At 42.9% G+C, this 26,525-nt stretch overlaps 1 protein-coding gene across 1 annotated transcript in view; it reads left to right on the forward strand.

The window, feature by feature from the left end:
- Slc9a9 (solute carrier family 9 member A9) overlaps positions 1–18,228 on the forward strand; it is a 549,909-nt gene extending 531,681 nt beyond the window's left edge. The window contains exons 16-17 of the mRNA XM_036193912.1: positions 14,981–15,086; positions 16,661–18,228. Of these exons, the coding sequence (XP_036049805.1) occupies positions 14,981–15,086; positions 16,661–16,888 (334 nt within the window). The 3' untranslated portion in view covers positions 16,889–18,228. The remainder of the gene's footprint in view (positions 1–14,980; positions 15,087–16,660) is intronic.
- Positions 18,229–26,525: the final 8,297 nt, after the last annotated feature.

Consider the following 26,525-nt stretch of genomic DNA (forward strand, 5'->3'; position numbering starts at 1 on the left):
ACCACTGCTGAGCAGTAGGCAGATGCGTGTGAGGGGAAGTTCGACATCCTTCTGAAACATTACAGAGGAATTGTACCTCAAGGTCACAATCCATTCAGCTTCCCAGTTTCTGAGGTGATTTCCAAAACAGGCTTCAAAGCTGGGACAAGAGCGAAATCCCACTGAAATTTCCAGAGCTGGCATTAAGTGAATTTCTCTCCCAGGTCTCCTAGCAGCAGTTGGATATTAATAAGGAGAAAGGAATCATCATTTGGGACTCCAACTGCCACTTTATGCCTCTTTAAAGAATGAGTAGACTTGCAGTTCCACTCAGCTCTGTGAGTCTGCTCACAATTGCAAAGGAATGGTAAATAATCGAGGTGAATTGAGAGCGTAAGGCTGGCTGTGGGCTAGGCACTTCCTCCATCCCTTCTGCAACATGGCAAACAGAACAGCCCCTGCCACTGCTTTGGCTTAAGTCCATATCTGTACCTTCCCAGAAAGGGCCCTAGAACTGTTTATTAAAGTACGCACACAAACACCCACAGCAAACCTACCAAAACAATTTTTATTATTTTTACAAGGACAGAATAATCATATTATGAGTCACAGTTTAATTTGCTCTCCAGTGGTTTTATTTAGCCAAAGGATCAATTTTGTTCATGCCAAATAACATTTCAAGTGGTTTTAATAAAATGTGCATTTTCCATTTTCTCATCGCATCGGTTCCCTGGTAGCCATGACCTCTACTCCCCCAGAAAATGTGTTGGTACAGCAGATACAGGCTATGCCTTCCTTGGGAAAGCTGGCTTTGTACTTGTGCTGAAAGGGGTCTACACCCCCTCCCCCAATGGCAAAAACTTTGATCTGGAGCCTAAAAGCATCTTATCCAAACATACATTCATTTAATCTTGCAACTCAAGCATGGAGGGCCCTCCCAGAGTGCCTTGGGAGGGCCAAGGGGACAGGACTGGGGCTTGCAGAGGAGCCAGGCAGCCGTGCCTGAGAAGCCAGTTATCTCTGATCCCCAGTCCCAGAGGAAAAGGCTTTGCCTCTTGAGGAGGCTAGAACAGCCAGGCAAAGCATTCTTACTGGTCAGGCTGCTTCAGGGCTTTCTAGGGACATGGATTTTACAGCAGGAAAATGTGACAGCAAATAAGAACCACCCTGGGGGAATCCATAGCTGAAATCCATAGCTAGACCTTTTTTCCCCCTTTTCTTCCAATAAGGGGTTCAAAGGACCCCATCAGTGCCATACTTATCCCAAGACTTTATTACTTACTAGTGAAATCCAAAACAAAATCCCAAGAGATTTGGGGATTTAGGGGAGGAACTTTGCAATATCTTTCTAAGGGATCCAGCAGCCAGCAAAGGAAGTACTGTGAATTCTGCAGGCCATGTGCTTGATGTTACAGGAGTAACTTGACTTAGGATGTTTGAAATATATTTCTTTTTTAAAAGATTTATTTATTTTTATTTTATGTGTATAGGTGTTTTGTCTCTGTGTGTCTGTGTGCCTCTGTGTGTGTATGCACCATGTATGTGCAATGTCTGAGGAGGCCAGAAGAAGGTGTTGGAGCCCCTAGAATTGGAATTATATAGGGTTGTTAGTCACCATGTGAGTTAATAAGGGCATCGAACCCAGGTCCTCTAGAAGAGCAGCCAGTGGTCTTAACTGCTGAACCACCTCTCCATCCCTGAAATATTTCTAATATTTGTAACTCCTCAACGGAAACAGTGAAAAAATAATAATAGTAGTTAACATCTATTGAGTGAGTACTGATTATGTGCCCAGAATGGTGCTAGAAATTATGTCTGATTTTTATCTTATCTAATCTTCTCCATTATGAGGTCACTATGTTAAATTGTCTCCATTTTATAAAGTTCAAAGATGTCAAAAAATTTAGCCATCCATGGATAATCAGTAGCAAAGCTGTGGTTCAAGCCTAGCTTGTCCTTTTACTTCGAGAAAAATGTAAATAAATAAATAGCAGACTTAGATGGCTGCCAAGTAGTTAGGTATTACAGACTGAATAGTGCCCCTACCCCACCTGAACCCCCCCCCACACCAAGAAAGATATGTGGAAGTACTAACTTAAGGACCTCAAAATGCAACCTCATTTGTAATTAGGTTGGTTTGCAAGTATAATGAGTAAAGAAGAGCTGAGATCATATTGGAACTGGGTCCAGTATCACAAGTTTGCATACAAGAACAGATCACTCAGCCCACCTACATGAGAGGGTCAATTTCAAGCGCCCAGGAGACTTCATTTTAATAAGTACAGCAGGAGCTTCTGTCGAGTCAGGTGACCAGCTGGTAGAGACTGGGTTTAGACTTTCTTCTGAAGATCCAAGGATATAGATTGGATGAATGCTAGGGTTTCCTCCTTATCCCAGTACGTCTGCTGGTTTATCTTGACTCCATTTGCCCTACTTACACTGGTGCATTGGTATCTTAGAACGCTCTTCTTTCCTTTAAGCTTTCCAACAAACATCGATGCCCTTTTTCTGTCCTTGGATCATCTGGATCTGAGGAGCCAAGTGGATTTATCTTAGCATATGATAAGTAGATGCTATAGCTATTGCTGCTAAAACTAACCCCCAGAACAAACAGGATTGTCAGCATTTACTTTATCAGTCCTTAATCTGCCCTTGTTCTTAATCATTCTTGGGTTTCCTACCTCTCATGCCTCTGGGGAATGGGGACGAATTTCAAGGCATCTGGGAGCTCTGTAATGTCCTATAACGTTGCATTCAGATGATAAGCATGTTGGCACATTTTCAGAGATAAAGCCTCTGCCAGGGAAGGTGGAGAACCATGGCTGCGGGCATCATCTGACTACCCAGCTCACCTGGCTTGTGACCCCAGATGTTCATTTTGATCATTCTAAGGGGGCACTGTTTGATCACAGGCAGGTCTCAGGCAGCTTGAGCACCTCTGGGGAACTCTGGGAGGGTGGTAGTAGTATCAACACTGCCATCTTTGAATCTCTACAAACCCTATATAAAAATGAATAGAACAATTAGATAACAAAACCAAACACCCATGGACACATTTCCGACCAAATTAGGGTCAAGTTGTCTCACAAACCCAGATGACAAGTAGGGAGAAACACAAGCGTCTGGACAGAAGGAAAGAAAAAACAACTGAGTAGTAGCATCTGGGAGAAGCTGAGCGCAGAAGCCCCTAAGAGCAGACAGCATCCCTGGGAAGTTGGGGTACCCTAGCATGAACACAAACATTAAAGATGCTCACAGAGTGGAGAGTACCACCTTCTCTATCAAGACAAATGGAGAGGTCTCAGTAAGGGGGGCTGAAGGGGCAAGAACAGACAAGATGGCGGCAAGCTCTCAGGGGAGCTCCACCAGGGCAGGGTAGAAACTGCAGAGTGGAATCAAAATACATATGAGAGGCCAGGCGGTGATGGCGCACACCTTTCATCCCAGCACTTGGGAGGCAGAGCCAGGCAGATCTCTGAGTTTCAGGCCAGCCTGGTCTCCAAAGTGAGTTCCAGGAAAGGCGCAAAGCTACACAGAGAAACCCTGTCTCGGGAAAAAAAAAAAAAAAAAAAAAATGAGTTCCAGGTTAGCTGGGGAAGTAAACAGATGGCAAGGCTCAGAATACAAGCCGCCATAGTTAGTTCAACAGAAGAAGGACTCCGAAATCGCAAATAGTTTCCTGAAATGCGAATCTTTCCATAAGTTCAAGGAAAATAATTTCTCGTAAAAATGAACACTATGAAAATAATGGCATCCAGGTCCTAAGTAGCCCTTACAGGAAAAATAAATAAATAAAACAGAAATAGCATACACAATGAAAGTATGCCCTGAAATACAGCCATAAAGTAAATCAGAACTATACTATCACTCATTAGCTAAGTTAGAAAACAGCGTGCAAATGATACAAGATGCAAATGAACAACAGTAATCAGAATCATAAAAACTTAAACTCTAAAAATAATTTAAAAGAAAAAGTCATTTTAGAAATCATGGCTAAGTTACATAGAACATAAACCAAATAAGCACAATAAATAATATCTTCAGAAAAAAAAACAGCTGATAAAAAGGATAAAAATTTAAATAAAAAACAAAGAAGACCATAAAAAGAATTTGAGAGAAAATAACAAATATCAAAGGCAAGCAAAGAAAGCTGAACATCCGGGAAACAGGAGCCCCTAAAGAAAGAAGGCAAAACATATGTGTCACCTTCCTTTCTGTGTGACTAAACGTGTGAGGACAGCTGACAGGAGGAAAAGGTGTTTCCGGCTCCCGGTTGCTGGGTTTCAGCCTGTAGTTAGCTGGCTGCCCTGCTTCAGCCTAAGATGAAGCAGGAAATTACAACAGCAACTGCGGGCATCAGAGCAGGCTCCTTCCACCCTGGTAGCCAGGAAGCAGAAGGAGAAGAAGAGTGGAGGATCCTAAACACCTTCAACACCCTATCCAAGCTGACCCACTTCCTGAGCCAGACCCCGCCCTCTGCTACTCTTTTCAGCCATGAATTCATTCGTCTGTGGATTGTTCATCCACTGGAGAGGCTAGCACCCTGATGATCCAGCCACCCCTTGATGTCCCACCTCTGACCAGTGCTTAGGATCAAGCATGAGTTTGGGGTCAACACTTCCTATTCAAACCACAAGAGCAAGGAAACAGCAACATCTAAGTTGAGAGACACTTCCTGAAACAACAGGTTTGGAGCTGCTGATAGAGCATGTCTCATGCCTCCAAAAATCAGCCTAGAGCAGACAGCATCAGACAAATGTTAGTGATATTAATAAATTCTAGGGAAAAAGCCCTTTGAGCCTCAAGTAGAAAAGCACATGATTTACATTTTCATTATACTTTCAGGAGCAACTTCTTGTGTCAAAAGAAATAGAGTGATATATTTAAGATACTCAAAGAAAGTAAGTCAATGATTTTATTTCCAGAAAAATTGACTTTCAAAATATAATGGGCACCAACTGTTATCAATATACAAGAACTCAGAGAATATTGATCCCATGAGCCTTTCCTGAGAAATCTATTGAATAACAAGTTTCAATCTAAATGACTTGTGAGACATTGACAGAAGATCTGATGGTGAGCATTTGATACACAGTCCTTGCAGAGCTAAGACTAGGAAAATATTAATAGCCACACATTCAGGCAATATAGAAAGGGGCTGCTATCTTTGGTTACTATAGGGCTTTGTAAATGGAAGCTAGAATACGAAAGAAGTGTTAATGCAAAAAAATTATAATGTGCAAAAATTAACATTTTTTGGTAATTATTATGGTGGCAATAGTAATATTCTGTGTCTGCTCTGTGTGCAATATGGGAGATAACAAACGAATAATTATGGAAAATTCTAATTATTTTTTGATATGTCCTGAATAGTTAGAAACTTGAACTTTATGTGGAAGTATCCGCAGGAAGGCATGAGATATCAAACCTGAAATACATAGGGAAGTGGATTATTTCATCATCAAAATGCAAACTGCACTTTGCAGACTGCATACAACTTTCCTCAGCTCCCCACTCAACCATGTCACATTAGTATCCTAAAATTAGCTATGAGAAAAGTACTTACCCCATGGATATGATGAAGTGCTGAAAATAAGCCTGTATGTATGTATGTGTTTATTATTTATTTATTTTACTTAAATAGAAAGCTTGATTGGTGTCATTTACTTCTATTCCACTATATGTAGCAATCCTTAGTGTCCAGAGTCTGGCTCTGAAATACCACTTTTTCACTAAAAGAAAACAGGAAATTTCAGAGAAATCTTTGATCCAAAGTATGATTCAAGATATATATAAACTGAGACTGAAAACAATAGTCATATAGGTGATAAGAATGATACCAAAGATATTGGAATTGGGAATATAGACAGACAGGTCTCTATGAATTCAAAATCAGTTCATATCACTACTATGTCTGACAATCAGGGACACATAGTGAGACCTTGTCTCAAAAAAGAAAAAAGATACTGGAATTATGTCACTAAGACTCACTAACTAAAGGTGGGTCAATTTGAGCATCAACAATAATAACTATAACCAAATAAAGTTAAACTTATCACTTCACAATGATATTTAACCAAAAATAACAGTCACTGTTAGAAAGACTGAAGAAATTAATTTTTGCTGTGGAATAATCCTTCTGTATACTGTGTGAATATAGGACACTGTGGTTGATTTAATAAACAAGCTGACTGGCCAATAGCTGAACAGATATATGTCACTATGATTGGTTTAATAAACAAGCTGATTGGCCAATAGCTGAACAGGATAAAGTTAGGCAGGAGAGCCAAACTGAGAATGATGAATGTAAGAGCTAGTTAATAATAAGCCTGAGCTATCAGCCAAGCATTTGTAATTAATATAAACCTCAATATGTTTATTTGGGAGCAGGCAATCAGGACAGGGAAACTTCAATGCTGAGGAATACATGGAATGACTCAGGCTCTGTCTTCCATATCAAATGCCCCACCAAATATACCAAATGAATGAATGCCTCTTTAAAATATTCTACCTAATAAAATTATTCTAGAGATAGAATTTCATTATTTTGCAATTCCCAGTAAGAAATAGATAACCCGTTTTTTACCTGTCAGACAGTGGCTGCTAGGACAACACCAAGGATGACAATCAGGTATGAGCAGAGCTTGAATCTGATCCAACTGGAAATATGAAGGAAGTGCCCAGGGCAGAAGAAAGTTCAAGTTTCACTTGAGCTCCAATCAGCAAAATGCAGACTGTAGGAAATGCCCTAGGTCAACTGGATCACCAGCAGGTAGGCTGGAAAAAATGAAAATGTTGGGGAGGAGCCAAGAATCAGAGGACACATACACTTTTCTTAGTGGGCAAGACAAACTGTAGTGTGCAGGAATGCACTTATGGGCAATAAAACTATGAGGCAAGCTCAAGAATGTGGTTCATATAAAAAACCAGGATGTCAGGTCCCTGTGGGAGGAAGGAGACACTTTGATGAGGATGAAACACCAGCAAGGGGCAAGGGATTTTGCAGGTAGATGATCAAGTTATGTTTCCAAGCAGGCGTGGCTTCTTGTTTTATGAAGATTTATTAACCTATGTGTTAGATTTATAAGGTTTGCCAATTCCCTCTTCCTCTCTGTAATGAAAATCCTTTTAAAATATAATCAAGTATGCTCACCTGGTAAACACAAAGCCCTGAGTTCGATCCCCATCACTAGGGGAAAAAAACTAAATATAATAAAGTTCTTGCCATCAAGGAGATCAAGAGTCTAGAGTGGAAAATCATGTTGTAAACAGTTTTGAGGTTATTTGACAAATGCTTTCAGACAGATGTGTACACAGGGTTGTCAAAGCAGTGTAGACCTGAAGCAGTTCAGCAGGGCAGGTCCAAGAAGGCTCCCAGGAGAAGGAAACATACTGTCTGGGCTTCAAGGGACAGGCTTCTCCAGAAGGTCATGTGAGGAGACTAGATCAGAAGGGTCTCAGCTCACCTGGCGCTGGCTTCCTCTAGGGAATCCAGGGCCCTTGGTGTTTATTCTAGAATTTGTTTCTTCCTTTGTGGTCCTGCCGTTGTCTACAGCAGTTTCCTCTAAGAGAATGGAGGGTACAGTTGTTGACTGAAAGAGCGTAGTATTATGTGATTATGTGATGAATTAGTGTCACCAGCCTTTCTGTTGTTTTAAAATCAGAACATCAAATACACTCTATGATGATATATTGTGTACCCCAATAAAGCTTACCTAGGGATCAGAGGACAGAGCCAGCCACTAAATTAGACATAGAGGTCAGGCAGTGGTGGCACACACCTTTAATCCTATCACTCTGGAGGCAGAGATGCATCTGGATATCTGTGAGTTCAAGACCACATTGGGCTACTTGAGAGAAACAGAACCAGGCAGTGGTGACACACGCCTTTAATTCCAGGAAGTAATATGGCAGGACACAGAAAGGTACATAGGTGTGAGGAAATAGGAACTCTCTCACTTGAGGCTGAGGTAAGCTAGTGGCTGGCTCTGTCCTCTGATCCCCGGATAAGCTTTACTGGGGTACACAATATATCACCACAATAATCTGGGGAGGAGTTTGTAGGACTCTTCCTGCCATCTGAACCCTACGTGCCAACACTGCAGAATGGCCCACCCATTACATGCTTAACCAGCCAGGCAAGAGAGTGAGTGTCAGATGATAAGATCTGACATATCCGAAGGGAAGAGGAAGGACCCACTTTGTTAGGCTATGTTTCCCTAGAACCAAACAAAAAGGGTGTGATTTGTATACTGGAATCAAAGAACAATTGGGTGTGTATGAGTCTGGATGTTCTCTGCTAGCCCTGTTCCTGGATGCTCTGTAAACAGCACTGTGGGGCTCAGAAAGGTGAGAGCCAGAGCATGTGGGACCAGGTATTCTGCAGAAACCTAAGGGCTGGGAGTCAACTTGGCATCTGGTCCAGCATGCACTTAACCCTTCTCACCACCTTGGCTTTCCTCCCTCGCTCTCTGTGCTGGCGAGCTGGCAGTAGAAGCTGAAAGGACTCAGGAAATACAGTTAAGAGTGGGTTTGAAAATACTGGAACTCAAAGAATTGTCTGCTTCCAGGTTTATTGATTTAGGAAATGGGGCTGCAGCACCCGCCTCTACTATTGAGAAAACAAGATAAATAGGAATACTTAGAGATGCGTGGAGTAGAGTGTTCCCAAGGACCTGACCTAGAGACATGTACTTTTATTCTTTATGCAACTGGATCCTGGTAAGCATGTCATCCTTATATGAAACCCATTTACCAAGCTAGTACATTACAGGCTCATGTGAGTGCTCCCAGAAAAGACAAATTTTTCCTCCACAAGCCAAGACCTGTTGCTCTGATAATCCAAGACCAACATTAAGTATTCATTGTCTTAGGCCAAGTATCTGTGTCATCACTCAGACAAGATAAAACATCCATCAGAAGCCATTGCATAGATTTGGGTTCAGGGCCAAGTAGGCTTTCCTTCTACATGTCCTCATCCTAAACTTTGTAAATTTATGGATATGAAAAGACATTCTCATTGCCTTCCCCTCTAAGGTCTGCGTTAAATGAGTGACAGTGTGTATCTCAAAGAGACTCCACTGTGTTCCAGATTTGCCTGATCCTTTGTTAGCTGCATTGCTTGTTAAAAAAACAAGAGTCCCAAATAAATAAATAAATAAATAAATAAATAAATAAATAAATAAATAAATAAATAAAATTAGGCATTTCAAGACCCTTTCTAGCACCACTGAATCAGACTTTCCTAAGGTCTTTGAGATCAGAATTTTTAACAAAGCTCTCTAAGTGACTGGAATTTGAAGGCTAGCTTAGGGAAAAAGAAGGGTCCTGCAGCTGGAAAAGGAGTTTTCCATCCTTTCACATCATTGTTACCCTGCCCCTGTGGCTCTGTCCTGCTCTAGTTTGCCACATAAAACAACAAAAGCATATGATGAGAAACGAGCTTACAAGGGTCTCAAAACCAGGTTCAAGGCTGGAGATATGGACATCTTATTCTGCTGTGGCTTCTATAACAAAATGCCATAGACCAGTTGGTTTCAAAAAACATAAATTTATGTTCTCACTGGTCTGGAAACTGAAATTTTAAGAGTAGATGCCAGCATGGTTAAGTTTTGGTGAAGCCTCTCCTCCTGGTAGAGAGGGAGAATGCAAGTTTCTCCTGAGGACACTAATCACAGCATGGGAAATCCACACTGATGACCTCATGGCACACACTGATGACCTCATGACATCCTGATTACCCCTCAAAGGCTCTTTCTCTACTTAACATCACAATGAAGCTAGGACTTTATCCAACACAAAACTCAGAAAGAAAACAAATCTTGAGATCATGCAAAGGGGTAGTGGAGCCTTAGAGGGGAAAATGAGCAGGGTCTTTGGTACTCACCAATCTATGAAAAGTCACCTAGACAAGGCGCAAACACCAACAAAATGTACATCCAACGGTTGAAGGAACTTAAAATAAGTAAAGAGTGATGATTCACAGTAACTCAAACCTCAACCCAGAACAGACATGAGAGGCATTCCTGTGGCCAGGTACTTGCGTTGTTAGTGTGCATGGCTACTGAATTTTGCTCTACTGTCTCTGGCCAAAGGAGAAAATGCATTTGCTAATGGCTTCTCCTATTTCACATGTGTTAAACTTCGGTTGGGTTCCAGCTTCCACTCCTTCCTGAACCAAACCACTAATCCCTTTAAAAGTGAGAAAAAGCCACTGTTTTCCTCCAAGAGCTTCACATTTTTGTCTCAGTGCAATTTCAGCTTACTAGGGAAGCAAAACTAGTCGTAGCCAAATGCCCCTTGAGGGATCTCCCTCCCCAAACACATACTAGAGCCCTAATGAGAAAAATAACACATTTTGCAAAATCTGCTGTTGAGGATTTTTTTTGTAGATCAAAAGATTTTTCTTACTTTTTAATAATTCAGGTAACCTTGGAGATCCAGCAGCTTTTCCGATATTGCTTAGCAGTGAAGAACCAGAAAGTCTCTGCTTCCCCTGATTCCATTCCATCATCTTACTAGGCCAGTCCAGTTAGTCTATGTTGGATTTTAAAAGCAGCAAGAAGGAGTCACGCCATACAACAGGACCCATGTGGGAGGTTTATTGAGGGAAGAGAAGGGGCAGAGACTGGTCCCTGGGGACAGGAGCAAAAGAAGAGAAAGAGATGAAGGTGGGCAAGGCCCACCCTTCATAAGGGAAAACAGCAACTGTGCACAGTGGGTGCACTTAGTGGCCGCAGCAGAGGATGCACCCTGTCAGGACCCTAAGGGCAGGCCAGCACAGATGCCTAAATGCTAACAGTCTGCCTCTATGACAGGACAGAGCTGTGAGGGAACAGTCCATAGTCTCCAGCCAGGCCTGCTGGGTTCCACTGAGCCTGTATTCGCCCTCGCTTAGCTGGTGTCTTTATTGATTTAGCAATCATTTATTGAGTGACTAAGATGTACCAAATACTGTGCACAGATAAAAGGAACAGCCCTGCACTCAAGGGTCTGGCAGGCTAGAAACAAAGCACTCCATCTTCTCACGTAATTGTTACTCTGCTTCTGTGGGTGCTCATCTCTGTCTTGCACTAGTGTGGCACATGAAACAAAAGCCTACGGTAAGAAATGAGAGAGAGAGCGAGTGAGTGAGGTGGGTGGGTAAGCGAGTGAGTGAGTGGGGTGGGTGAGTGAGTGAGTGAGTGGGTGGGTGGGTGAGTGAGTGAGTGAGTGGGTGGGTGAGTGAGTGGGTGGGGTGGGTGAGTGAGTGAGTGAGTGAGTGGGGTGGGTGGGTGGGTGAGTGAGTGAGTGAGTGGGTGGGTGAGTGAGTGAGTGAGTGAGTGGGGTGGGTGGGTGAGTGAGTGAGTGGGTGAGTGAGTGAGTGAGTGGGTGGGTGAGTGAGTGAGTGAGTGAGTGAGGAGTGGGTGGGTGGGTGAGTGAGTGACTGAGTGGGTGAGTGACTGAGTGGGTGAGTGAGTGGGTGAGTGAGTGGGTGAGTGAGTGAGTGAGTCACAGAGGTAATATCTAAACACCTTATTTTATGACATCATCACTCTTCCTGGCATCCCATTGTCTGATAACACAAACTCAAATGGTCCCTTTGACCTTTCTTGGCTTTCTGTCCTCAGGAAAACCTCATGCACTGGCTGTAATCCGCCCTTCTCATTCTTCTCTGGAACTCATTCATAACCTACTTCTATCCCCACACCACACCACTTCTGAATATGATCCTGTACCAGAGACTCAGCAGATGGCCCACTGAGCACATCACATATGGCCATCACTGAGCAAACCAAGATGTTGAGGAGTCCAGCCCCAGCTCCACATCTCTATGACAATGCATGGAGCTTCATACCACCCATCATGCACAGAGCTCATGCTTTCTGGGGTTCACATCACTACAGAACAGTCAAAGGGCATCTCGAGCTTCCCAGGAGTCACACATCACCATGTCTCCCTCACTCATCACTTCCTGTTAGCCCCCACTCAATCTACGCAGCTGTCCAGGGGCACACGGTCTGCTTTCAGAGCATGTAATCCCATTGCTACACCAAATGCCTTAGTGGCAGCTGTGTTGACCCTCACTACTGATCCCCACTGTCACTTAGACAAGGGCCAGAACATCAAAAATGAATTTTAAAAACCAAATAAATAGTTCCAGGCCTGGTGGCAAAGGCCTGTGATCCCAGGTACCTGAGAGACGGAGGCAGGAAAGCTACAGGTTCAAGGTAGGCATAGGCAAGTTATGGAGAATGCCCCCTCTGCCCCCATCTCAAAATAAAGGTAAAAAGAGGGCTAGGGATGTAGCTTAATGGTAAAGTACCTGCCTAGTGTGAATGAAGCCTTAGGCTTAATCCTCAATGCCATAAAAAATAGCATCTGAATAGCAAGTCAAAGCTTAAAACCCTTGTGTTTATGTTATTTTAGTGGCTATAACAAACCTGAGGTTCGGATAGATTAATAACTGAACCATCCATTGTGCAATACAGCCAGTGTTCATGTCCATGGCTTCTTTGTATAATCTGCAGAGACTATTGAGAAGGGGCCAAATGGTTCTGTTTGGTTTGAGTTATAACATTCATTAAAAAAAAAAAAAATACTAGAAATTTAGCCTTTAAGGTTTTTCTCTAATGGTACATAATTTAAAGAGGTACCTCATCAGGATTAAAAGAATGTTCTTAATATAACACTAAATTTGTATTTTACTTAAATAACACTGTTTTATCATTTTTAACTTCTCAGCACACTGAAAAGCATGGTGGAGGGTTCCTAGCCCTCTCTCACACTCTTACAGCCTTGACCACAGTGGTACCCCTAAGACATTGTTGATGTGCCACCACTTAGACCTCAAGAAACCAACATGACTAGTTTCCCTTGCTCTTCAGTTGGTCATTCAAAAGCCTTTCCACAGATTTTCATGGGCCTGTGCTAATGGTAAACCCTGACAGGACATAGTGTCCTCCTACCCTGACCCAGAAGAGGCTCAGCTCACCAGCACAAAGAGACTCTAAAGTCTGCTTTTACAGAAACTTGCAGATCATCTACCATGCCTGATTCTACCCTGATAAATTCCCAAAGAGATTGAGGCAGTTTGAATAGGACTGGCCCCCATAGATTCATGTGTTTGAATGCTTGGTCCATAGAGGTGTAGCCTTATAGGTGTAGCATTATAGGTGTAACCTTGTTGGAGTAGATGTGTTCTTGTTGGAGGAAGTGTGTTGCTGGGGCCAGCTTTGAGGTTTCAGAAGCTCAAGCAAAACCCTAGTTTTCTTCTGCTGCCCTCGGATCAAGATGTAGAACTGTCAGCTCCTTCTCCAGCACCATGTCTGCCTGCATGCCACCATGCTTCCCACCATGACAATAATGTACTAAACCTCTGAACTATAAGCCAGCCCCAATTAAATGTTTTCCTTTATAAAAGTGGCCATGGTCATGGTGTCTTTTCACAGCAATAAAACCCTAACTAAGACAGAGATGATGATGGTGAATTCAAAATAATTGTAAGGGGTGGGGCATGGAGGGAGGGTTCAGCCACTAATGGCCAGACTATCAACCAGAATTGCAAAGGGAGACTTTAGGTTATATAAAATCATAATATCTCCAGGCCTTGATCCCTTCATCCAGAAAATTAAGGAAATAACACTTTAATGAAAATTAATAGGATCTCATCAAGGGCTTTCAGATTTGTATATGTACTTACAAGATGTGACAGCAAAGCCAGTCTCTGAAGGATAATTTCTTCCCTGGTCCTCAACTGGCCTCACCAGCCACTCATCTTAAAGGAGCCAACCTTCCCATTTGCATGTGGTACTGCAGACTGGCTTGCAACTCAGATCATTTTCCCCCAAGCAAACCTAGGCCATGTTCATTGCTGCTTGACTGTCAAGTGACCTGCCCTCAGAGGGAGCCAGAGATCCTCCCTCTGCTTCCACTTGCTGGGCCATCAAGGGAGTGAAAGAGGTGTTCTCCAGCTATGGGTGGTTCCTATATTCATCCCCCGATCTTCTCACACCCCGAGTGCCTGTGGGTGGCTGCAGATCTTCACGAGCCAGCCAGTGTCAACCGCTTCTCTTTTTCCTCTTTCCCTTTTTATCATCACTGTGCAGAGAGTTGATGAAGTAAAATACTCTCCAGCAAAGGGAAGAATATAAACTGAAAAGTCATTTCTAATAGAATGGTGGAATAATTCCACTACTTTCTTTCAGCTAATAACAATGATAATGATAATAATAATGATGATGATAATGATGATATCACATAAGGTTGCCTCTGGGGATTTCATTATTGATAGATTGGAGGGAAGCACAATGGCTTCAGATGAACAGGTTTTCCTTTTAACTGGCTAGAACACTTTGGGATGAAGAGATGGGAAAGACAGGTGCTAAACAATAGAACAAACCTAGCAGCAGCTTATTTGCATAATTTTGTATAGAAGTGCACTGATGTATGAAGTATAAAGTGACTGTATTGAATACTGAAAATGAAGAATCTTGGAAAACATTCCATGTTGACTACCCAGTTCTGAAATAGCTGAGCATTTTATGAAATACCTCTTGCTTCTTTGTGGAAATGACTTCTCTCTCTCTCTCTCTCTCTCTCTCTCTCTCTCTCTCTCTCTCTCTCCTTAGTGTGTGTGTGTGTGTGTGTGTGTGTGTGTGTGTGTGTGTGTGTGTGTTTTATACTATTGTTCTAGGTTATTCTTCAAACTGCATTCTCTAAACAGATTAGCCATGGTGCCGGGGCTGGAGGGATCAGGAGGGATATTTGCATCTCTCTCTAACATGTAGAACCCCTTCACCTTTTCTGCATGATGAAAGGCTGTCTGGAGGGCTGCAACAGTGTGTAGAGCAAAGATTACAAACAGCAATTTTTTCAGGCCAAATCGCTTCCTAAATGAGGGAGAAGAGGATTTAAAGGTGAACATAACTGTCTGTTTGGGCAGCATGCAAAGGTTTCTGCTGTGTGAGAAATGAAAGTCTAACTTCCTTTTGACAGTATTCCTTAACAGCCCCTACCCCAGATATCTGAAGCCCATCTTAACACACTCGGGTCCTCCACTGACCACCACATTGCCTGCATGGTGTGGACCAGTCTCCAGGCTGCTCACCAGTCCTCAGGCCTATGGGGTGAGTGAACCATCAGGGGAGGGCAAGCCTGGTGAGTATTGATGAGCTAGAGACATCAGGGCCCTTACTCCCTAGCTTGAAGAGGAGGCGGTTTTGACATTTACTGCACCAAGAAGTATTTCTCTTCTCTTCTCAGTTGTTGCTGATGTTGGCTTATTCTTCTTTTTTAAAAAGGCATTTTTTTTTTATTTTTGCCAATATCTTTAATCATAAAATGAACTTAGAAAATGTAAAAGTGACGTGTCTTCACAAACTGCTGCGTTTTGAAGTTTTGAATATTAGGTCTGTGCTTTATAGCTCAGGGGAGTAGAATAAAAAAATCTACTGAGAAGCAATTAGAGTCATTACCAGCAAATCAGAGTGTCAGGGAACTGGAGAAGAGCAGATTCTGGGAGCTGAAAGTGGCCTAAGGAGCCGTCGTCAGCCAGCATTCCCTTACAGACAGAGATTCTTTCTCTCAGATAACAGCAGCTGGGGGCTTCCCAGAGGAACATGACAGAAATAATCCTCACACAACAGACCTGTTTTAAATAGCTCTCAGATGCTCCCAGAGTTCTAAAGGTGGGAACCCTGTCCTAAGGTGATCCAGCCAGCCCTTGCTATACAGTGATTTGGTGTCATCCTCCCTAACCAATGGGAGAAGAGCTGAGATGCCAGTCCCTCAGGGAACCTCTGGATGAGGTGACCATCCCTGGTCAAATCTATGCATTTCTGACATTATCCCATTCTCTAGGGTCAATGCCAGTCACTTCTAGTCTTGTGACCCTTGTCTCAAGAAATGTCCTTGAAACCCCATTTAAAGTGAAATATAACATCTTCGGCTCCAAGGGTTTTCTGGAAGGCAGGGACCTCTCAAAACCATGATAAGACTTCTTTAAAGACACAGGATTTAGCTGTATTGAGTCTGATTGACCTTCCTGAGTGCCAGTGAAGAAAATCCACCAAATCCCATTCTTCTCCCCTCAGCCCAAGGAGATGGGTCATGTGTCTCCACTGGCCTTGAACTTGGAGACTATTTGAGGCTGGGTAGAAAGCCAAGTTTTCATGCTGATGCAGAGAAAGCTGTACTGTGAACAAGCACATATGGGCCATAGTAAAACTGGTCATTAATTCAAAGGAAAGGGAGTCTCCAGTGCTGGAGAGATGACTCAGTCAGTAAAGTATATCTTTGCAAACATGAAGACCTGAGTTGGGATCCCCAGCGCCAGGCATACACCTGTAATCTCTGCACTATAGAGATAGAGACAAACAGATCTCCAGAACCAGCTAGCCAGTTAGTCTAACTGGTGAGTCCCGGGTTTAGTGAGAGAACCTCACTCAAAAAAAAAAGAAAGAAACAGTGGAAACCCGTTAAAAACTCCTGATGTCAACCTCTGGCCTCTACCTCCATGTATGTATGTATCACTCACTCACACACACACACACACACACACACACACACACACACACACACACACACAAACAAACACACACACAATTCTATTTTTCTTATACAATGGGGATGCTTCTGTTTTCTGCCTTCATCATGAAGTTCTCTCTCTCTCTCTCTCTCTCTCTCTCTCTCAACAAACCAGGAACAGCTGAAAGAGGACGATGCGGAATGTATTGTAAACCAAGATGAACTCGCCATGAGTTACCAGGAGCCAGGCTGCTCACCCAGCAGTCCTACCGCAAAGCTAGCTCTAGACCAGAAGCCTTCACTCCAGACTCCGGGCAAGGAAAATATCTACGAGGGAGACCTTGGCCTGGGAAGCTACGAACTCAAGCTGGAGCAGACGCGGGGTCAACCACACACAGACTAATGGGCATGATGAGTGCAGATGAAATCACAAGTAATGTAAGACCACGGAGGAATGCCAAGAGCCTACGAGGCGGTGCAGAGAGACACAAAGAGTATTAAGAACATAAATTGGACAGAATCAAAACCTTGTCACATGTATCCTCCCGTGCCTTCAGAAATGAGAATTCATTCCCTTCCCTCTGTATTATGCAACCTCATTTAATTATCTGACAGCCATTTTTACTGCTGGATTGGGGGCCAGGCGAGTCAGGTGTGGCTGCCTTACAGATGAACCAGATGTGCTGGGTCTGCAGGGGGCTCCTCCTCCTGTTCCTCAGGCAGCTCTCTAGGCCCTTCACGTGGATTTTGGATTCTATTCCCTTAATTATGGAGCATTAATAACATGAAAAAAGAGCCTCTGAGCATAAGCGATAATTCTTATCTCTTAGGACTTGATTCCACTTGTTCTAACTAACTCTAGGGCTATGTGCAGAGTCCAGTGAGTGTCCAATGCCCACTCTTGATGGCCTCAAAGAATTTGCAAGAGTTAGAGGCCCTGTTGTTCTTGCTGGCACTCTCTCCATACTGTTCTTCCCACTACTCCAAGGAGCTGCTTGCCTCCAGGTGTGTCTGTGTTAAGTGCGGGGCCTCCTGCCAGCCTAAGGGAACTCTTTCCAGGGAAAGCTGGTTTCTTTCCCACATTCTGTGTTTTACTCCAATGATGAGCCTTCCCTCCTTGTATGCACTGGAGCAACTTCTTGGCTCCTGAATCAGGTTCCCTCTGCATGTGCAGGCGCCCTGACCTTTTCCAATTCCAATAGTGGTCACTGATTGGTGGCAAAAAGACAAAAAATAATAGGGCTGATGGCATTTAGACCACAATGAGGCACCAAGGACAAACACCGATCTGGACCCACCCTTTCCCAGAGTGGCTCAAGGCTGCATTGGAGAGACCAACACAATAGCTTTTAACTCAGCTGCATGACCTGTGCCTTTGAAGCCATATGATACCTCAAGCCTAGCTTCTCTTGAAATGCAGACCTTGCTATTTGGCTCCAAGGAGCAGGCTTCAGACTTAAGAGCCCAAGACATGATGGACTTGCTTTTGAGGGAGATAGAGAATGATGTCTTTCTCAGGCCCAAAGCTTAAAACTAATGCATGCTTTGCTGACCACTTCTTAAGCCTTAGAGCTGTGGTATCAGGTATACTGCTCTGCATGTCAGTTTTCTTGCTTCGAAATAGTAGAAACTGGGGAAAACTTTTATATTCAGTTAAGTAAAATCTTATCATTTGGGGGAAATATGGCAAGTAGAGAAATTTTCTAATTTGACATCATCCTAATAAAATTTTGTTATGGAGTATGATTGTGTTGACTGTAGGTTCATTTCAAGGCGTTTCCTCTGACCAATCTAATTGAGAGCACTCCACTCTGGTCTTTAGAAATCTGGGTACATAAGGGAGATGTATGGGCCCTCAGACCCATGAGCAGTCAAAGGGACTGGAACAACAAGCCATTGAAAGAATAAAGAAAAGGCTGAGAGGATGCCCCAAACAAGGGAAACTGAGTCAAGCCAAGTGGCACAGCCTCTTTTCATCCCACCAGAGGTGACCAGAATTTATGAAGAGTTATAAAAATAGAGAAGACACTAAAGGAGGGAGGAAAGAGGGCCAGAAGGTGAGGGTTCATCTCATGTCTGCCCACGTCAAGTAGAAGGGGAGCTACAAATCTAGTGTTTGCTTTTTGTTGAGAGGGGGAGGGGGTTCCCAATAGTAATTTTGCCAGAGCGAGTGGAAGGAAGAAGACTTTGACCTACCAGATGAAATAGAGTAAGGTGTGAAGGTGTGGAAGCAGACTAAAGGCACCACCAAATCATGAAGGATGAGTTAGAACAAAACTAGTCTCTGCCTCCCAGATGGCTGCTGGCTTAGAGACAAGCTCTCTTTCCAGCCTGCCATCATGAATTACGGCTGACAAGAACATGGGGATAACCCTTACCGGGCTGAATCCTGGAGTAGGATCCCAATCATAGCTCATCCTATACGTGAGACAGCATTCTCATCTTGCTATGTGACTACCTGCCTTCCACCCTCTGGATGAGTCTAAGAGCCTAGCAGAGGCTAGTACCCAGTTAGCAATTCAAAAAGACAAGCCCTGTTATGCTACTGCTGTGAAGGATAATGAATTATGATCTTAAGCAATGCCCTGTGCTTTGATTAGCAGCCGCATGACTGTGAAATTCAAACCTATTATTTACTGCCAGTTTCTAATGAATAATAAAGGCACGAGTTCTTTAGTCAAGCTACTAATATTTTCATTCATTATTAGAGCTTTAAACAGGATTCTCATTAATTAGATGACTGGAGCTTCCTTGAACTTTTTAACATGGTACATCACACACATGCACATTCACAAACATAGAGTTTGACTCACTCTCAGGGCACTGTCCAGAACCTCTCTGGTGCTTTCCATAATACTTGGGTATGTCTGAGCAGGTCTGAAACCCAGCATCAAACCCTATTATAGTCCTTATTCATCGTGAAATTTCTCAAAATTTCTTAGAGATCACTCTAACAACATACATCAAAGCTGATTTTTTTTTATTTTATTATTATATTTGTGTTTTAATTTTACATATCAGCCATGGGTTCCCCTGTCCTCCCCCTCCCACCCTTATCCCCACCCTCCCCTTAGCCCCTCCCCTCCATTCCCATCTCCTCCAGGGCCAAGACTCCCCTGGGAATTCATTTAAACCTGGTGGACTCAGTACAGGCAGGTCCAGTCCCCTCCTTCCAGACTGAGCAAAGTGTCCCTGCATAAGCCAAGGTTCCAAACAGCCAGAAGGACGAACATGGTATGTATTCACTCATAGTATGGTACTAGATGTAAAACAAAGATGACTAGACTGCTGCACAACTCCAGGGAGGCTACCTAGAAAATGGGACCCTAGGAAAGACACAGGGATCACCCAATGACAGAGAAATGGATGAGATCTACATTAACAACCTGGACGACAGTGGGAGTAATGAAGGGCAAGGTTTGAGGGAAAGAAAGCTTAGGGGAGCAGGGGATCCTAGCTGAATCAAGAACAGAAAGGGAGAACAAGGAATAACAGACCATGATAAATGATGACCACATGAGAACAGGAATAGGCAGAGTGCTGGAGAGGTCCCCAGTTTAAGCATTCCCTGCACCACTAACATCATGCTCAGAGCTAATTGTTTACAGTGAAAAGCAGAATAAAGGAAAATGTTCAATGTAACCACATTTTGGAAGTGGTACAAAGATACCCAGGGGACCCCAAGTCCAACTTGGAATCCTAAAATGAGAGTAGCATTTAAATAGAAGGCAAGAAATATGCAGAACCAGGCAGTCTGGCCAAGGTGTGGTCCTGCCCACCATTGTCTCTGCTCCTGTCTCTCCAGCAAGCCTGTCTCCAAGACACATTAGATTCCTCCTCTGGTAGACAATTTCCTCCTCCAATTGTCACCAAGGCTTCTGGATTTTCTTCTCAATTAGAATTTGGGAAATTCTGATTTGTTTGTGTACATTGTTTGGATAGTATAATAGCCCAAGAGAGGGACAAAAGTGTCTCTTTGAATGTATTTATTTCTGCCAGGCAGGCTGCTTACATTTCCCCACTCCTTGTGTTTGTTGTTTGTTTTTCTTTGTTTTGTTTTGTTTTTTGAGACAGACTCTTTTTACAGACCTGGTTGTCCTAGAACTCCTGTAGACCAAGCTGGCCTTGAACTTACAGAGATGCCCCACTCCTTGTTTTAACAACTCAGTGAAGTATACCTGCATTTAAAACAAATGGGAGCCAAGATGAGAGCACATTCAGTTAGTATCCGGTACACAAGAACCATTTCTGCAGAGCCTCTTGGTTTTAGTTACTTTTGGAAGGTCTGACATAAGGAACTCCATCTTATGGTTTGAGATAAAAATCTCACTATGAAGCCCAGGCTGGTCTCAAACTTTTGATATCTTCAACTTCCCAAGTGCTGAGGTTGTCCGTAAGCACCACATGTCCAACATGACTTCATTTGGGTTCTGACAATTCCTCCTGCCTTGTCTATGAACAACATTCTCCAAAGATATTGCTCACTCACCATCAGTGGGTTTGTTCTCTCTTGTGTCTCATTGCCAAGCTAAGATTTACAGTTGGTTGGTCTGATTTGAACATGCATTGGGAGGGTAAGAGACAGGTGTGAAGGAATTAGTGCCAGAAACCTTTTATGGCCGATTTTAAGCATTTTCTAGAGTCCATTCTGTTTATTCAGTGGGTAGTGTCCTGGCATCAGGTTTCTTGGTCAGAGGCTGTACTTCTGCGGAGTGTTCACAAATAACACTTTCATAAAGCTTAACACACACTGTCATGAGCAAATACTGTTGAAGAAATGCTAACAGAAAATAGTTACAAAGCTTCACAAAAGACATAATCAACCAGAATAGGACTAATTTCAAACCTATATACAAATGTCCAATGCCCATTCATTCTTAGAAGGCTTGTATACTATAAGAGGCACATGTACATATAAAAGACCCCCAAATAAGCAGCACTAGCCTGGAGATACAGATATAAATATAGATACAGATATAGCTTTTACTTTTAAAACAAAATTTAGACTCTTTGGTTCAGTAGGATAAGACTGCAGGATTGACAATCAAAATTTTAGACCTCTCACATAGTAAGGAACTTCTCTAACTACTACAAAAAGACGATATACAAGTAGACCTCATATGTATAGTCACACAAAAGCGAAGAGATACAGATCAAAGTTTCAATAACAAAATTGTTCAAATGTCAGGTTTTCTGTTTGACTATACTGAAAACAGCAATTTGTATTCTGAATGTATGAGAAATTACATATATTGAAAGTGCTTATTAAAACAACTTGATTGTCATCCTGACTAATAAATTATGGTACATCCATTTCATAAAGCAGAATCTTATATGTTGATATAGACTGAGTTTTGAGACACTGTGTTTGAGCAACAAAGTTCATGCTGAGCTCCATGAAGAAACTGATAGAAATGGTTGACTGTCGGAAACTAGAAGGTGTCTATTTTCACTTTTGTCCCTTTTGAGTTCTACACACTGCAGACATATTACTTATTCAAAATAAAATAATAATTAGACACTTTTGAAATAATCCGATGCAAAAGGCTGAGCAGTGAAAAGCTAGACACACTGTTATTTTCAACACCATCTTTCGGGGACCTTAAGAGTGTGAAGTGCAGCGTCCAGAGCACCAAGCACTGACTCATCAGCATGCCTGGGTGCCACTCTGCAAAAGCTCTTTGATTCACTGACTGCTGAAACTGCCCCTTCCTCTCCAATAATTAACACATTTTTTAAAGTGGTTTCCTATCAGATAGCAAAATACAGGAAAAAGAGACTGTAGCTAGAACAATGCTCTGCTGACCCAGAAACAAGCAAGATCATGAAGATCAGCACAAAGCCCAGAAACAGACCTGTGAATATTTTTAGAAGTCTAGTTTAGGAGATGCAGCATTTCAAGTTGGGCTGGGGATAAGTGGACTAATTACTTTTCAATGTAGAGAATGAAAGTTAGACACTGTCCTCTAATGCATGTAAAACTAAATCCCAGGTGACTGAAAAAAAAAAACTGAACATAAAAAGCGAAACAACAGGAAACTTCAAAGTAAATAATTCTTCAAAACATTCAAGTGACCTTGCCATGTTGTCTTCCTGAGACAGAAGCTAAAAACTAACACAAATATGACTTAAAAGTTTGAAACTTCCTGTGTTAGATACAACCAAATTTGAAAACAAGAAACAAACTTGGAGGAGTGTGTGTGTGTGTGTGTGTGTGTGTGTGTGTGTGTGTGTAGGTATAGGTTAAAGATTATTCTCCATAATATACAATTTGGGAGGCGGGGGTGGGTTTACTGAGACAGGGTTTCTCTGTGTAGCCCTGGCTGTCCTGGAACTCATTTTTTAGACCTACCAGGCTGGCCTTGAACTTAGAGATCTTCCTGCCTCTGCCTCCTGAGCGCTGGGATTAAAGGTGTGAGCCACACCACCAGGCACAAATAATTCTTACCAAAACATGAGGAAAATGTTTAAAAGACTACCAATTTTTAAAGAAAAAGGTAGTGCTGAGGCTTATAGGATTAGCTGTTGTTCACCTCCTAGTCAGAATTTCTACTTTAGGGTAACTATGGAGAAAACCAATAACTGACATTTACACATAAGGAGACACACAGAACAATCTTTAGAGTGACACTATCTGTTGCCCCAAAATGTTGGAGGAAATCTCAAAATGTCCATCAATAGCAGAAGGGTCATCTAAAGTGTCCAGTTTTGTGGAACACTGCAGCAATCCCATGCAATGATTAGCCCATCTGCACGCACTCAAATGGAAATGTTTCTAGACTATGACCTGCAGGGTTTAAATATGAAACACCCCCATAGGATCATGCCTTGTAACCTTTTGCTCTTTTGAGAGGGAGAAAAATGTTAGGAGGTGGGACCTAGAGCTAGAGGAAACAGTCACTGAGAGTATGTCCTTGTTCATTCTCGTGCGTGTGTGTGTGTGTGTGTGTGTGTGTGTGTGTGTGTGTGTGTGTGTGTGTGTGGTATGTCTCCTCCCTTCCTTCCCTCCCTTCCTCAGAGCTAGGAAGTGAATAAATTTGCTCCCCCATACCATTGGCTCTTGACGTTTGGTCTCCTCAAGGCTCAGCAACAAGGCTTGCCCTCACTCTGAAATTGCGAAAGTCATGAGCCGAAATAAATCCTTCTTCCCCTTGGACTGTCTCTTCTCAGACATTGACCACAGCAACAAAGAAACTGGAATACCACAGTCTTGTTTGTGGAAAGCAGTCTGGAGTGATGGAAGACCACAGAAGGGGGTTAGGATTAAGAGCAACATGGAGTGAGGTTTGGGGGTTTGTGTGAACTGTTTAATTTTTATAATGATATTATAATCATGATTTCTCTGTTAAAATAATTTGAGAAGTTTAGGAAAATCTGAGTAAAGTGCTATGGACTTGAATTCTGTATAAAGCAAGGGAAAGCCATGAAAAGCATGTGGGGTTTGTCCAGAGAGTGGCCCTGGCTTCAAGGTGGGGGAGGGGAGATCAGGAAAGACTCCAAAGCTTTCATTTGAGTGAGGTCTTGAAACACAAGAGGCTTTCCAGATCTCCTGAGCCCTGTCCCATAAGGAGAAGGAAGAGCTGAGTTATTAGAATATTCCCAAGGCATTCCCAGCTCAAGGGGAAATGGGGGACAGAGGGGCAGGGGAAGGGGGTAATTCCACATGGTTACCACAGGGGTTGCTATGTGTTTGAAGGTGAGAAATGGAGGAACAGGAGACAATTCTGGGGGTGTGGAACAAACTAAGGCGCACCACAACCCTGTGTGGACAGGGAGTCAGTGAAATACTTAAGGCAGGGAAGATAATCCCATGGACCGAGGGGAGGTGGAGTGCAGAGAAAGATGAGACAGTGAACTGCCTAGTGCTCCTCCCTGTGGGTGTTATTTTACAAGCTGAGAAGGGAGATGCATTAGGCACCTTTCTGTTGCTGTGATAAAATACCATGACCAAGAGCAACTTGTAGAAGGAAGAGTTTATTTTGGCTATGGTTCTAGAGGGAGAGTCCATATTGGTGGGTGAGGCATGATGGGAAGTGGCTGGAGGAAGATCATACCTTCAATCACAAACACAAAGCAGAGACTGAATCAGAAGTGTGGTGAGGTTGTCAAATCTCAAAGCCACCCTCAGTGACGTACTTCCTCCTACACAGTCCATAATCTCTTCAAACAGTGTCACGAGTTGAGGGCCAGGCATTCAAATACCTGAGCTTATGAGTGACAGGCAATACAGTGTCAGGAGGATGGAGAGGAAGGCAGGGTTTTAGATAAGGTTCAGAGGTGAAACACACACAGCTGTAACTGAAGGAATGTGGAAGGAAGGGGCATACAGGACACCGAAATGACCCCCAGTCTAAGGCATACATAATGACTGATGATTCTATCCTTTGGGAGTGAACTGAGAGGAAGAGGGGTTCACAGAAAAGCCAGTCAACCTGGTTCTGAACAAGATGAAACCGAGGCTTCCATTCAGCACCTCTGGAGATGTGGAGGTGCTGTTTAAGTAGATTTGAAGTTTGAGTAGGGGGCTAGGGTATAGCTTAGTGGCACAGCACTCATCCAGCATTTGCAAGGCTGTGCTTTTGATCCTCAGCTTTGCAGTAGAAATTATAATAATAATGAAAATTTAGGTAAAAGTTCTAGGTTGGAGACATGGGTTTTGAGGAATGAGATGTGCATCCTGAGTTCATGGAAGAGTTTTTCAGGTACCATTTGACTCTTGTATTTCTCTAACTTCTGTAAAGAGATTCCAATATGTTCTCTATGCAATGAGACTATAGGCTGTCTGAGGGAAAGCGTGACTGTCTCTGGAAGAAACCACAGTGTTTGGGGTACCATGGGAGAACTACAGACAAGCTGAGGCAAGCTGGAGTGCATAATTGGACAGACTATGCACCTGTGAAACATCCCCTGGAGGATCTCTTACTATGAATCCAAGATCTGACATTTGCATGGAATAGAGAGTTGGACACAGAGCAATATTGATTTCTGCTGTCTCCATATCTGTGGTCTCACACACCTGCTCTCCCTCTCCCCAGCTGTGACAGTCAGCCCGTGCATATTATCACTTCCCTGGTACCTATTGATCTGACAAATGCTTTGCTCTTGATAACTCGTAGAAACCACCAGAAGTGGTTGGCTTTCAGGTGGCAAGGCCAGCAATGCCACTTCACTGTCCCTCTGTCAGCTCTGTCGTGTCAGCTCTTTTAATATGGTCATAATTTAGACTTTGAGGACCCTGATCACCTTTCCCTTCCCCCAAGGCATCACACTGGCCTATTACAATGATGACATTTGGACCTAGTGAGCAAGGGGTAGCTATTATTCTGAACATAATGGTAAGACATTTGCCTGTCAGGAGCTTGGAAATAAACCTGACAAAAATGCCAGAACTTTGAACCTCAGAGAAATTGCCCAGTCTGGTGGTGTAAGCATATCAAGCTATCCTCTTGAAGATGAAGGTAAGCTATTGTATATGACCCCTTCTGAGACTAAAGGGGCATAATAGACACTGGCTGTGGACTGTAGAGGGGGCAGATTCTCTACCTGCTGGTCCAGCTCATTTACCAAGGTTGAATTATATACTCCTCAAAAGATGTGACACCCACGAATGTGGCTATACTTAATAATAGGATCTTTGCAGCTGTAATCAAGTTAAGATGGGATCATAGGGGATTAGAGTAATTCCTAATTCTAACAACTCCTGTCTTTATATGGAAATAGAGACATGCAGGGCTTATAGCATGTGACAGTGGAGGCAGAAAATGGAGTGATGCCAGCTACAAGCCAATGAAAGCCAAGGGTTGCTGCAGACTAGCAGCTAGGAGACAGACAGGGGGCATTTTTCCTCCAAAGCATACAGATGGAGAATGTAAGACCTTGAGTGCAAACTCCTGGCCTCTGGACCTGTACGAGAAAAATGTCTAAGTTTTTAAGCAATCGGTGTGTGGTAATGTTACAAGGGCCCTAGGAAAGTCTTATACAAATGATCTGAAGAGCTGTGAGTTTGAGAGGAATTCTGAACAGGAGAAGGCCTTGTAACT

This window comes from Onychomys torridus, chromosome 7 (genome assembly GCF_903995425.1).
Source record: "Onychomys torridus chromosome 7, mOncTor1.1, whole genome shotgun sequence".
In the NCBI taxonomy this organism is placed as follows: domain Eukaryota; kingdom Metazoa; phylum Chordata; class Mammalia; order Rodentia; family Cricetidae; genus Onychomys; species Onychomys torridus.